At 33.5% G+C, this 13878-nt stretch overlaps 2 protein-coding genes and 1 long non-coding RNA gene across 3 annotated transcripts; all 3 read left to right on the top strand.

The window, feature by feature from the left end:
* Window positions 1-419: 419 nt before the first annotated feature.
* On the top strand, window positions 420-4693 carry LOC140873175 (triacylglycerol lipase SDP1-like). Its single transcript, XM_073276186.1, has 3 exons — window positions 420-2535; window positions 2893-3036; window positions 3382-4693. The coding sequence occupies exons 1-3, from the start codon at window positions 1105-1107 to the stop codon at window positions 4351-4353; spliced, it is 2547 nt and encodes an 848-aa protein (XP_073132287.1). The 5' UTR covers window positions 420-1104; the 3' UTR covers window positions 4354-4693.
* Window positions 4694-5571: 878 nt separating this feature from the next.
* Window positions 5572-8656, top strand: LOC140873328 (uncharacterized). Its single transcript, XR_012147999.1, has 2 exons — window positions 5572-5852; window positions 8407-8656. It is a non-coding gene; the product is annotated as an uncharacterized lncRNA (long non-coding RNA).
* Window positions 8657-12074: 3418 nt separating this feature from the next.
* Window positions 12075-13062, top strand: LOC140873198 (probable calcium-binding protein CML35). Its single transcript, XM_073276219.1, has one exon. The coding sequence runs from the start codon at window positions 12172-12174 to the stop codon at window positions 12835-12837; it is 666 nt and encodes a 221-aa protein (XP_073132320.1). The 5' UTR covers window positions 12075-12171; the 3' UTR covers window positions 12838-13062.
* Window positions 13063-13878: the final 816 nt, after the last annotated feature.

Here is a 13878-nt window from a genome sequence, read left to right as displayed (position 1 = left end):
GAAACTCTTAAAAAACTTATATATATAAGAACTGGCAAAAACTCCTATGAGACGGTCTCAAAGGTCATTTTTATGAGACGAATCTCTTGTATGGGTTATCCATTAAAAAGTATTACAATTTATGTCAAAAATATTATTTATTATTATAAATATGAGTAGAGTTGACCCGTCTCACGGATAAGACCGTCTCACATGAGTGTTACTGATAAGAACTCATATTATAACAAATTTTTTTTTTTTTAATGAATATTATAATAATATTCCAAAATTAAAATCTGCTCTAAAAAGAGTCCACGTGTCTACCAAAACTATTTTAAAGTAATAATTTATAGCAATTTATAGATGCATTGTTTCGCCATTCATCCTAATTATTTATTTGTATTTGTATTAGTATTAGTATTTATATTTATTGTCGATCACAAGAAACAAAAATGGCGATTACAGAGGTAAACCAATGGCGAAACGATAATCGAATTCAATGCAAGAAGGAAGTCGCGTGCTCGTTGTTTGTTGATGGTATTATATGTTTAATCTCGATTCTACCATTATCAACCAGGCGTCACCTTGTCACCGCGAAACGGTGTCGTGATCTGATCTTATCCGGACTCTCGGATTTTGCGAATCCCCATGCTTGCGTGAATCATCATTTATGCTTCCACCTTCCACGTTGGCTTTGCCCGTACTCATTTATTTCGACTTTGTTTTCATCCGGGATTTAGCGGTTGCGGGTTTTCCTCCGAATGAAGTCCTCGTTAATCGGATTGGGACGTTGTCTTTTTTTATGATATTGTGTACGGAGATAGATTTTTTTACCTGAATTTTTCGTCCAAGATTTGAAATTTGGAGGTTCTGATATTACTTTCTTCAGCTTCTTTACAATTGTTAAGCTGTTGATTGATTATTTTATTTCTTGTTTTCATGTTGCACATCGAGATTTCTCTGTATAGAATGATTTATGAGTTGTAGTTTTCTTAATCATTTTTTTTTCTGAGAGAGGAGCAAGTGGCTTCGTGCAGAGTACTGCTATTAGCTAGGAAATTGTTTGTTAATCCAATCTTGAAGTTCCCGATATATTGTTTACGCTAAAATTTGACACTTTAGGACATGGAGATAAGTAATGATGCAAATGTTGATCCATTCTCGATCGGACCTTCGACCCTCTTTGGTCGAACGATTGCTTTCAGAATCCTTTTTTGCAAGTCCGTGTCACATTTTAGGCACCATATCTGCCGAGTGTTGTTAATGCGCTTTTACAAAGCTAAGAATATTTTGAGGGATTTTTTAGCACCGGTAGTCTCATGGTTTCATCCTCGAAATCCACAAGGGATCTTAGTTATGGTGACGGTCATTGCTTTTTCCTTGAAGCGATACACTAATCTGAAAATGAGGGCGGAAATGGCCTATAGGAGGAAGTTTTGGAGGAATATGATGAGATCTGCTGGGACCTATGACGAGTGGGCTCATGCTGCTAAGATGCTTGATAAGGAGATGTTTAGAATGAACGAATCGGATCTCTATGATGAGGAGCTTGTAAGAAATAAACTTCAAGAGCTCCGCCACCGCCGCCAAGATGGTTCGCTTCGAGATATTATGTTTTGTATGAGAGCTGACCTTGTGAGAAATCTTGGTAATATGTGCAACCCTGAGCTTCACAAGGAGAGGCTACAGGTACCGAGACTCATAAAGGAGTATATAGATGAGGTCACTACCCAATTAAGAATGGTCTGTGACTTTGATTCGGAAGAGCTACTATTGGAGGAGAAGCTTGCTTTTATGCATGAGACTAGACATGCCTTTGGTAGAACCGCTTTGCTATTAAGCGGTGGCGCTTCTTTGGGAGCTTTTCACGTGGGGGTTGTCAAAACTTTGGTGGAGCACAAACTTCTGCCTCGGATAATCGCCGGCTCTAGTGTGGGATCGGTGATGTGTTCTGTTGTTGCTACCAGGTCTTGGCCGGAGCTTCAAAGCTTCTTTGAGGATTCTTGGCATTCTATTCAATTTTTTGACCAGTTGGGTGGGATTTTTACGGTTTCCAAAAGGATTGTGACGCAGGGTGCTGTTCACGAGATTAGGCAATTGCAGATGATGCTGAGGCATCTTACAAACAATCTAACTTTTCAAGAAGCTTATGACATGACAGGGCGGATCTTGGGCATTACAGTTTGCTCCCCTAGAAAGCATGAACCACCGCGATGCCTCAATTACTTGACTTCACCTCATGTTGTTATATGGAGTGCAGTGACAGCTTCTTGTGCCTTTCCTGGTCTATTTGAAGCTCAAGAGCTAATGGCCAAGGATAGGTCTGGTGAAATTGTGCCTTACCACCCACCCTTTCATTTGGAACCTGATGTGGCTTCTGGTGCAGCGTCGCGTCGCTGGCGGGATGGTAGCTTGGAGATTGATTTGCCGATGATGCAATTGAAAGAACTCTTCAACGTCAATCATTTTATTGTGAGCCAGGCGAATCCTCATATTGCACCTTTATTGAGGGTGAAAGAGATTGTTAGGGCTTACGGAGGCAACTTTGCTGCAAAGGTATGTATTATAGGTTTCCGATACACGTATCTAATATTAAATGCTTGAACCTGCATACATGGAAGCTGTTGTAATATGCTTGATTTGTTTTTGTCTATGATGCTGTTGATAGGAACAATGAGCTTGGTTGTATTAGCATTATCTGTACGCCACTATTGGATAACTTTTGGTTAGTTTGGGCATGATTCTTGATATTTACTTGAATACTGCCACTCTCATTTTTGAAATAACCGAAGATGGAAACTAGATAGATGGTTATTTGATGGCAATAGTTCTATTCACCTAGAATTTCCTTCATGTTGAATTTTCTTTTATGTGCATGGTTCAACTGACACAGAGATTTATTTACCCTTGTAGTTTGCCCAACTGGTTGAGATGGAGGTGAAACACAGATGCAATCAAATATTGGAGCTTGGTTTTCCATTAGGGGGAATTGCCAAGCTTTTTGCTCAGGATTGGGAGGGTGATGTAACTGTTGTAATGCCTGCAACTCTTTCTCAGGTATATGCAATATTAAACTCTGTCATCTCATTTTTAGTCAAATTAAATCTGAAAGAAGGAGAATTTGTGACCAGAGCAAGTTCAGGATAATAGCTCAATGTTATATCTGAACTTATTTGTGCTGTTGAAGATATAATAATCTCTTTTCTTTTTTCCTTTTTTGATAGGAGACTAGAGTAATGTGATACTTGAATCACATATAGGTAGTGAATTTTGTTAAGGAAAAGCTGAAAACAAATTTTTTAAGCAATTTCTAACACTACAGGAGTAGGGGATGCTCCTTTGACGCGATTGTGTAGTTTGTTTAGTCGTCATGTTTCTCAAATTTTTCGCTCGTAATTGCAGTTAGCGAAAATTATACAGAACCCATCGTACGTTGAACTTCAAAAGGCTGCAAACCAAGGCAGAAGATGCATCTGGGAGAAGGTGTCAACGATAAAAGCCAACTGTGGAATTGAGCTTGCTCTGGATGAGTGTGTTGCCATACTTAACCATATGCGAAGGTTGAAGAGAAGCGCTGAAAGAGCAGCTGCCGCTTCTCATGGTCTAGCCAGCACAGTCCGATTCAATGCATCCAAAAGAATCCCTTCTTGGAACGTCATTGCTCGAGAAAATTCAACGGGCTCCCTGGAAGATGACCTTCTAGTAGATGTCGAGTCATCTCTTCACCAAGTAGTTGGTACGGGCAGAAACTTTGCGACAAACCGTAGCCCTCATGATGGAAGTGACAGTGAATCTGATAGCGTTGATCTCCACAATTGGACACGATCTGGCGGTCCCTTGATGAGAACGACTTCGGCAGACAAGTTTGTCGACTTTGTACAGAATCTTGAGAGCCATACAAGGATGAACAGAAACAACCTTCGCGTCCAGATTTCGGGAAGAGATCAAACCCATCACTTCTCGCGTGTTACAACGCCAGATAGAACATCTGATACCGATTTTGATCAGATAGATTCGAATAACCGAGCTCTTCCTAGCACCAGTTCTAGCATTATGGTGGGCGAAGGAGATTTTTTGCAGCCGGAAAGAATTCACAACGGTATATTGTTCAATGTAGTGAGAAAGGAATCCTTGACACCATCAAATAGGAGCAGTCATGATTCGGACCATAATAGCTCGCCACACGATTCAGTCCCAGAGTGTGTGCAACTCGACTCTCTGGAAAAGGAGATGGATGTTAGCTCGGTTTCTGAAAATGAGGACGCTGGAAGAGAAGACAACGTTAATGTAGATGATGTCGATTCAACCGGAATCCCGAATGATCGTAATTCTAGTGACGGTGCCTGTGATAGTAAGCATCCTATGGATGGTTGAGCACTTGAGGTTGTATTGTATAATTGTAAAAATCAGGAATATGGTCCAACACGGCTACGACTCCCTGATTAGAAAGGAGTTTTGTATGGCCAAAAGAGACTATAATAGGCACAAACATTTTCTTGAATGAATCTGTTGTTTGTAAGCCTACTGGAACGGAGGGCAATCATCTTCCTTTCTTCTTTTTTAAGTTAGTGTTGGGGAGAGTTCTTAGAAAGCATTTCTCAAAAAATTTTGTTGAGAAAAAACGGAGAAATGCTTTCTAGAAACTTTCTCAAACACCGCCTAACTCGTCTCAAGAAAATATTGTGGCAACTTTTGGATCATATTAGAATTTTTGTTGTTGGGGTATGAATCTAAACAAAAAATATTTCAATTTCTACAATCTTCATTATACATCCTATGTATCAGAAAACAAACTAGAATAACCTGCAATTTGGATCGAATAATTTGGAGTTAAACGACGAGTTTATGTTGTGATGAATCTAAAATTCACCACAATAACTCGAAAAATAAGTGCTTGGAATTTGAAATTACGGATGTTTATCCGTTGGTTGATTTGATTCAATTTAATTTCGATTTTTTTTAATTATATAATGTGACATCTGAACTATCTTATTTCGACTATTTTTTTTTTACTAAAATGTTTCAATTTATTCGGTTTGGTCTTTTATTAAATTACTGAAATGTTTTGATTTATTCGATTTGAACTATTATTTAAATTAGTGATAAAAATATATTTTACTACATATTATCTTTTAAGTTAATTTTTTATTTTCTACTAAACTATTTCGGTTTATTCGATTTGGACTATTATTTAAATTAATGATAAAAATATTACAATATATTTTCTTTTTAAGTTAATATTTTAAGTAACATCACATCCTCATTGTGTAATTAGCATGCCAAATTACAATCCTATTCTCAAACGGATTTTTCTCGTCTTATAACTTCATTGATAATTTTTTTTTAAAAAAATAAACTTGTAAATTTATTAAGAACGTTGACAATCGTTCGTTACGAGTTTATCCATCTCTTACTATCTTTTATTATTTTATCTCTTACTATTTTATTAAAGACGAGAGTCACATACTAATTTTTTGATGTGTTGGTATGACTTTTTCTATTTTCCAATAATACTATCTTCCAATATTCTCACAACGTTGGCTAAAAAGAATAACCGTCTTCAGCTCTCTCACAACGTGGGTAAAAAAACCGTTCCTGATGTTCTCTTCTCCAAAAGCCATCGATCAAGTTTTTCTCCCTCACAAATCTCGCAACTTCCACAAACCGTCCCTAAATTCCTCCCTCATGAATACAAAGAAAGCCTCCTCCTTCTCTGTGTTGACTTTCTCACACTCAAATTCTAAAATTTGTGCACAGATTTTATTGACTTGCAGGTTATATATAATAGGAGACTGACCAGAGTAGAGGGTTTGAATTTCTTACATTGTACTGTGAAAGAAACTGAGAAGACTGCGGAATTGTTCCATCATTACGTAAGATTTTTGAGTTTCCCTTTATTTTGCGATGGTAAACTATAATAGGTGGTTTAATTTTTTAATGAATGAAGGTAATGATATTTTTTAAGTACTGTGTTCAATTCGTGTCTCTTATTTTTCATCTGGAAGATAATGTTGTTACAGTTTATTTTATACACATTTGTTGTCAGTAAGAACTCGATCATTAACTGTTTGACGAAATGTTTTAAAAAGAAGAACAATCTTCATCGCTAGAATTATGACTAGGCTAGCAAATTATGAATCAATTATTTTGTGTTAGAATTTTTAGGTACGTTTGACGAACTTGAAAGAAGATGATTGTCTCTAACTATTTTATAAGGGATTAGAGTACAATAGAAATTGTCTCCAATTTCTGAAGTTTTTTGAATGAAAACCATTGGAGTCCATAAAAGAATCATCAAATTGGGTCTTGCATAAGGTAACAAACGCATTCATTTTATTATTTTAAGTTACATGAGTCCTACAGTATTCAGGTTGTACTGATTTGCCAATATAAATTCTCTTCTGCTTCTCTGCTACTTTGAAAGAAATCAACTTCAAACTGTTCGATAAAAGTGTGCAAATGAAAATTTATTTATTTTACTAAACATGACCAAGGCGTAAGAAGACATACTCAAGTCCATTTACTTTAGCATCTATAAATGTATTGGTCTTGCAAAAGTTAAGAACTTCACAACTTCAGTTGCTAAGTGCAGATTTTGGACCCATATAGAAGTTGTGCGATGTGTCCGCGTTCATGAGTTTTTCATTATTTACCTTTTTGATATGGCAGCGTTGCAGTAGGAATTATACGTTGAGCAAAAAAAATTTCAAGTAGCTGATAAGTTTAAGAAATTCAACCAAGATTTTTATCATGGATGAAAATCATAAAAGAATTATAACTTAACAATACATAATTTAGGTAGTGTTTGGGAGAGTTTCTTAAAAGCACTTCTCAGCTTCTTCGTTAACAAAAATTTAAAATTTTGTGAAATTTTGTTACCGAAAAGTTGAGAAGTACTTCCTAGAAACTCTCCCAAACACTACCTTAATAACACGTGTGAGCAGAAACATAAAACTAGAAAGAACTTGGGAAAGATAAGGAAGGAATTTGAGATATAAGTCATTAAATTATTTCTAATCATATGAAGTAAAATGGTAGAAATAATTTGAAACACAATAAACTTAAACTTACCATTATAGCCTCTTAATACAAATCCAATACCATAATTTATTTTCTATTATTACATACCCACCCAAATCCATATTCTTATTTACCAGTCTTGGTATGCTGACTGAAGATGGAGGAACGCCTCCATGCTTGACACAATTTCATAGTCTCGGAATATTTTCAATTGAATTAGAAATCTAAGCGTGATAAAGAGAGACAAAAAAACTTGACAGCTTCTTAAACTTTATTATTCATGTTTGAAGATTTCATTCAGTTGGCTTAATTTCAGTAAGAATTGTGTTTACAATACCTGCCGGACAGCTTCTTAAACGTATCTACTCCTTTAACTTTTCTTTTGCATAATAGAAAATTATGTTTACATAGATTAGATAAATTAACATACTTTTGTTTCAATATTTTTTTTACCAAAATATGAATCAAATTTCAAATGAAAGTATGAAACCACTCTTCATGCATGTATTCTAACACTTTGTTCTTGGATGATTACAAATTCAAAACATAAAGAACCAAAATGAGGAACCAAAGGTTATAAGGTACATAAACTCATACCACATTCAAACTTTCTAATACTGCAGGGACAAACCTTCACAAGGTATGCAAACCTCCAACTATTTTATTTTAATTTCATGCTATGATCTTGCAATTGAAATACCATAACGAATACTTATGTAAAAGGAAATGCAAGATAGATACTTATAAAAGAATAGCATAGATAGATTCATCATGTTATATGAGTTATCTTTTCAGCATAAATATCTTTTTCTCATTGTGACAATTACGAAAACATATGTTTTAAACCATAGAAATGGAACAAAAGAATAAATAGAATGGAAGGGCTCTTTAATTTTGCAAAAATTACTGACTCTGGACTTCCATATTCACATCATTCTCTTTGAAGGCCTAATTCTGTCAATGCTTGAAATAGAGACTCTAATATATCTTCCAAAACACGATGACAATGAAATTTGATGTTTGATTACGTAAAGTTGAAGCTGACTTATAAATATAAATTTTATTCATATGTTTTCAGAATTGGTAAATACTATAAATATTATTTAGTTCAAATATAAAATTGTTATTGCTTTGTAGTTTTGCCATGATTTTACTTAATTTACACATTTTAATGTTTTTTGTGTGCTTTCTTTTTGTAGGTGTTTTAATTCCAAGTTTTGAATATTGTTGATGACTACGTGATTTAATGTTATTTTCTTCTTGGGAGCTTTAAATTTTATGTTATGAAGTTTCTTTTCAAATTAGTGATTTTTCTTGCAATTTTACTATTGGTGCATGAGTATGTTAATAGTTTTCATATATTATTTTGCTAGAAATCATAATATCATGGCATTGGATCTTATGCAGCAACGACGACTATTCGGTTCTTACAAGTATTATACGTCTACAAATTAAAAATCCAAGTGGCAATGAAGGAAGTTTTAGTTCAAATATTGAAATGCATAAATATCTTTTAAATTTAACTAATGAAATTGCTTATTTCGTGGAACATGTATATATTAGGATTATTGTATTTTCAATTTTTTTTTTTTGTTCAATACCTTTCCAAAAGGTACATGCTGTTGATATATGTGTGTTAAATATTTTAGACATCTTATTTAAATGCATTAAATTTATTTTGAAAACATGTATTAAGTTACACATGAACATATTTATCATATTTTTTCGTTACATACGCAACGTGTGTGCCACCATTGCTATATAGTCCAAATAAGAAAATCTCTAATTGGTTTGCTGTTTTTTGATAAAATTATTTTATTTTTCCTAAAAAATAGTTAATTTTTTTTACAAAAAAAAATTACAATAATATCTTTATCGGTATTTCCAAATTCAATCTACATTTTTTAATATTTAGATTAGATGATTACATCACTCTTCTCTAATAAAAACATGAATAATTGTTTCAAATTGTTATATTATTTCAATTATATAGAAGAACACGATGAATGAACGAAAAAGAAAAAGAGTAACACTCTTTTGAGACGGTTTTACAAATGAGATGGGTCAATTCTATCCATATTTATAATAATAAGTAATACTTTTGATATAAAATATAATATTTTTTAATGGATAACCCATATAAAAGACCCGTCTAAAAAAAATGACCCTTGAAACTGTTTCATAAGAGTTTTTGCTAAAGAAAAAATAATAAGCAAAAAGACATGCCTTGAGATGACTTGTCCCCGATGAAAAGCCACGGAAATTTCCATGAAAAGTAGTTGACAATACCGAAACATCAATAATGGACGCAACCACAATTTAATTTTAATAATACGAATAAAATTCCAATAGGGAAAATGACAATGGAAGTCGGTCTTTTAATTTAAAAACGTAACCAAATCATATTTCATAAGTGGCGTAGCCAACTAGCGCTACACGACACTTTGTGGTTTCATTTATTTCTTTATTAAAAAAAATCTATTATGAGTTTATTTAAAAGTAATAACCAGTAAGAATTGAAAAACAGAATCACGGGGCTCAAGCTAACATACATTCGTCGTCTTCACGTTTTATCTTACTATTGACTTATTTTATTTAAATTACATCCTTTAAATCTTGTCATGAGACCGCTGTGTTAAATACATTAGTAATAATATTTTTATTAATTTAAAGTATCATTCATAAACTTTTATACATGTTATTTTCACTTATTTCACGACTAACAATTCATTTGACTGCATGTTAAGAAACATTATTTTTAATTTATTTTTTAAATGAAAAAGAAAAACAATTAATTTTGCTGTTAACGATAGGTATGGTGATTTTTGATTTATGGACAGATATGATATTTATACCTATTTATTGATTTTTTAATTTAAATAAATGGAAAAAAAAAAACACCGATATTTTTTTCAATGATTCAAAGCATGAGAAAGAATGGGTCATGTGATCATGTCAAATGTCGAAAATATGGTGGAAATTAGATGATAGTGATAATTGAGAGCATGCACGATGTATGGTGTAAGAAATTTCGTGAATTTATATTTGTAAAAAAAAATCAACTCGATTTATATTTATAATAAATGATAATATTTTTTTAATAATTTTCGAACATCCGTTATAAAAATCATCTAAGAACGATATCATAAAAGTTTTTATGTATAATTTTATTGCAACATATGGGAAATCTTTATGAATATCACTCGAACACGCAAACAAAATAGTAAAAAATATATATATTCATATGCTTTAATTCATGATTTTATTTTTTGAACGATATAAAATAAATCGAAGAAAACTTATTCATAAAAAAACACATATATTGGAAAGAAATACATAAAATTATACATGATGGTTACTTTAAATAATTTAAAACAAAGCACTATTTTTTTACTCTTGTATTATTATTATTGTTATTATTATTATTATTATTATTATTATTATTATTATTGTTATTATTATTATTATTTATTTTTTTTAAAAAAATTACTCCTTTAAAATAGGTTTTGACTTTTGAATGGGATTATTTCAGGTAAAACCAAAGAACACTTCACCAAACACACAAAATACAATTATCAAACTAGCTACTCTACGCAAGTGCTACACATTTGTATAGTTGTGTGTTTTTTTTTTCCAAAAATAATTATGGTTGGAATTAAGTTATTATTCAGATTACATACAATTTGTAATTATGTTCTTATAATTTGTAAAGTTATTGTGTAGATGATATGCTATTTTTAATTTGTTCGTGTAATGAAGATAATATTATCATTTTTTTTAACTCAACTAGATAATATTATCGTTTCTTAATTAAAAGTAAGATGTCAGGGAAACTTTTAATCCACCTTCGAATGCACAATTCTGCTATGCGTTAGTGCGTTACACACATGCTATAAATAATGCAAGTTGGTCCAATTAAATTAGACAAGTTTTGAATTTTGAACAATCACAAGTTTAAATGGTATTTTATTGGAACAAATTTTAATTAATTACTCATTGAAACGTAAGGGGAAAAAGAAAAATACTCCATCCGTATCGATTATATAGTTTTACTTTTTTTTTCACACAAATTAATAAAAATTATTGAAAAAACAAATTTTATATAAAATTCCTATTTTATCCTTGTTTAATGTATTAAAAAATGATTACACAATTTTCAAAGTGTAGTTAATAAGGGTATATTAGTAAAGAGTATAAAAAAATATTACTAAATATGATATATGACTATATATTTGAGACAAAAAAAACGTGAATTATATAATTGAGACGGAGGAAATAAATGTTATAAATATTATAAAACACGAAACAACATATTTTCTCAAAAATATGTGAAAAATATGTTTTTTTTAGAAAAAAATTGTAATCTTATTAATTAAAATAGTTCATTACAAGTCTAAACAACCAAGATTGAAACCCACCATTCCTCCAAACAAATGAAGAATGGGAGGAAGCAGAAAAACTAGCTAAATTATGTGCTACAGGATTAGACGACCGATGAACGTGAATAAGGTATGAGATGACTCAGTCGGGCTGGCATACCGTACCAAAATACCGAATTATCGGCATAATTATGTGCTACAGGATTAGACGACCGATGAACGTGAATAAGGTCTGAGATCTCAGTCGGGCTGGCACACCGTACCAAAATACCGAATTATCGGCATACCGTATCAATTTTTTTTCGATATATACAGATATTTTTTTGGTATATTAAATTTTTTTCGATATTTATAATGTATCAATATGAATTTTTTCCATACCAAAATTTCGGAATTTCGGTATCGATATCCTAAACATATGTAGTATAATAAATTTAACCCTTCTAGAATTGCCGAAGCTCACCATGCAAAGATAATAACCTAATAAAATTGTCATAATTTATTTTAAGTTTACGGAATTTACAAAAAATGTACTAAAAGTCTATAAAGATTCAAACCGACTTAAAAACTATATCCTATTTTCTAGGAAAACTGATTCTAATCTAATCTCATCTCCCCGCCTTTTATATCTCTCTCTCTAGGAAACTTCCCGGAAGCTCACTCCCATGGCTTCCCATCATATAAGCACAACATTCATTCCTCCTCCCTTCAGCAAATCACAACCTTCTCTCTTGTTGTGCTCTTGCTTTTGTGGGTTCTTGTTTCTGTTTCTGTTTCAGTTTCAGTTTCCACCATGAAACTCGCCAAGATCATCCCCACCAAGATTTTTAAGATACACAAGAAATCTCGCTCCGTTTCCAGATCCGAAACGGACCCATCGTCCTTCGGATCCCACACGACGACGTCGTCTTCATACTCCGATGACGGATCGTTCAAGAAGCCACGTGGGTTATCCACGCCGACCAGCGTTCTCCCATCATCTTCATCGGAGATCCGATCCAGCGAGTGGTTCGAGGGCTCGCCTGATGTTTACCTCGAGCTGAAACAAGCGTTCGAGATGATCGACAGAGGGCGGGAAGGGAAGGTGAAGAAGGAGCAGCTGGTGGCGTTGCTCAGTCGTCTGGGAGCCGAGCCGCCGAGCGACGAGGAGCTGAACATGATGCTGAGTGAGGTGGATACAGATGGGGACGGGTGCATCTCTCTGGAGGAGTTCTACGCGATCGGCTCGGCTTTTGCGAAGCCGGCTTGCGACTGGGAGCTGAGGGAGGTGTTCGCCTTTTTCGACTCCGATGGGGATGGGAAGATATCCGCGGAGGAGCTTTATAAAGTCTTCGAAATCATCGGCGACGCCCGGTGCACGGTGGAGGACTGCCGGCGGATGATCGGAGATGTGGACCGGAACAGGGACGGATTTGTGTGCTTCGAGGATTTCAGCCGTATGATGGAGCAGCAAAGATGAATCTTCCATTTTTCTTTGTTTTTTGTCAAAAAATTTAGCGAAATGAGAAGAAGAAGTGTGCTATCGTTTGCTTGTTTCAATGGGGTCATGAAATTGGAAGTACTTCATATTTTTTATTGGAAATTTTTGGTTTCTTGAAATTAAATCGAGGTTCGTTTTAGTTTGGAAATCATATGTAAATATAAAGTCTTGCTATTTTAATAAAGCTTTTTCATCCCCATAATATATTTACATAAGTTGTAATTCATCACCGCAACTGCAAGATAACATTGCAATATTGTAAAAGGCTTCATTAAGCAGATTAAATATAACGCACGAAAAAATCACGATTAGAAAATAAAATGTTAAAACTGTTGTTTTTAGCTTAGTTTCAGATCCAAAATTTCATTCCAGATTTCAAACTCTCATGCACGGATCGAACCATTTGTTTCGAGGTAGGTTTTTGTGAGTTTGACGACATGATCCTAGAATAATTTTCACATAAAAAACTATACTTTCTCGTGAATTAAATCAAAAATTAAATTCATCTTACAAAATTAACTCGGACTAAATATTTTGTATTGTTTGCGTTAGGCTGCCCAACTGGTGCCCGAAGGGTCTTGGTCTTCGCATGGGTGGTGGCATGACATTAAATTTTACATTAATGGACAATGGTTCACGTTTTATTTTTGTTTTGACTTGTACCAAAGTTATGGGACGGCCGTGAGCGTTTTGGACTTGCGACAATATTATATCATATAGCATAATTTCCTCGAAGTTTCGAAGGATTTCAGCTTCTAAGAACAAAGGACAAAACTACATATTCTTTTAATGTGAAAAAGTTGTCAAAAAAGAATGTTGCACTTAGGTTTGCGGAACTCTCTTTACAAAAATCGTTTCCTCTGGCGTCTAAGATTCTAACGTAGAAACGTGCTTGAAACATAGGAGGACTTGAAAAAAGATGAACGAATTAAGGTATATAAGTTAGGACATGATGTCCATCACGTAGTTAGGCATGTCGAATTTCGAATTTAAAATTTTAAATCATACAATATCTCAAGC

The sequence above is a fragment of the Henckelia pumila genome, unplaced genomic scaffold (genome assembly GCF_033568475.1).
Source record: "Henckelia pumila isolate YLH828 unplaced genomic scaffold, ASM3356847v2 CTG_525:::fragment_3, whole genome shotgun sequence".
Classification (NCBI taxonomy): domain Eukaryota; kingdom Viridiplantae; phylum Streptophyta; class Magnoliopsida; order Lamiales; family Gesneriaceae; genus Henckelia; species Henckelia pumila.
Note: the sequence above shows the minus strand (reverse complement) of the source record. Positions and strands in the feature narration are given on the sequence as shown.

What these genes read in the sequence shown, in the direction of transcription:
- LOC140873175 (XM_073276186.1), top strand. Translation starts at nt 1,105, where the DNA reads ATGGAGATAAGTAATGATGCAAATGTTGATCCATTCTCGATCGGACCT. An exon ending in GAGGCAACTTTGCTGCAAAG is followed by an intron (nt 2,536 to 2,892) that starts GTATGTATTATA and finishes TTACCCTTGTAG; the next exon opens with TTTGCCCAACTGGTTGAGAT. An exon ending in TGCCTGCAACTCTTTCTCAG is followed by an intron (nt 3,037 to 3,381) that starts GTATATGCAATA and finishes TCGTAATTGCAG; the next exon opens with TTAGCGAAAATTATACAGAA.
- LOC140873198 (XM_073276219.1), top strand. Translation starts at nt 12,172, where the DNA reads ATGAAACTCGCCAAGATCATCCCCACCAAGATTTTTAAGATACACAAG.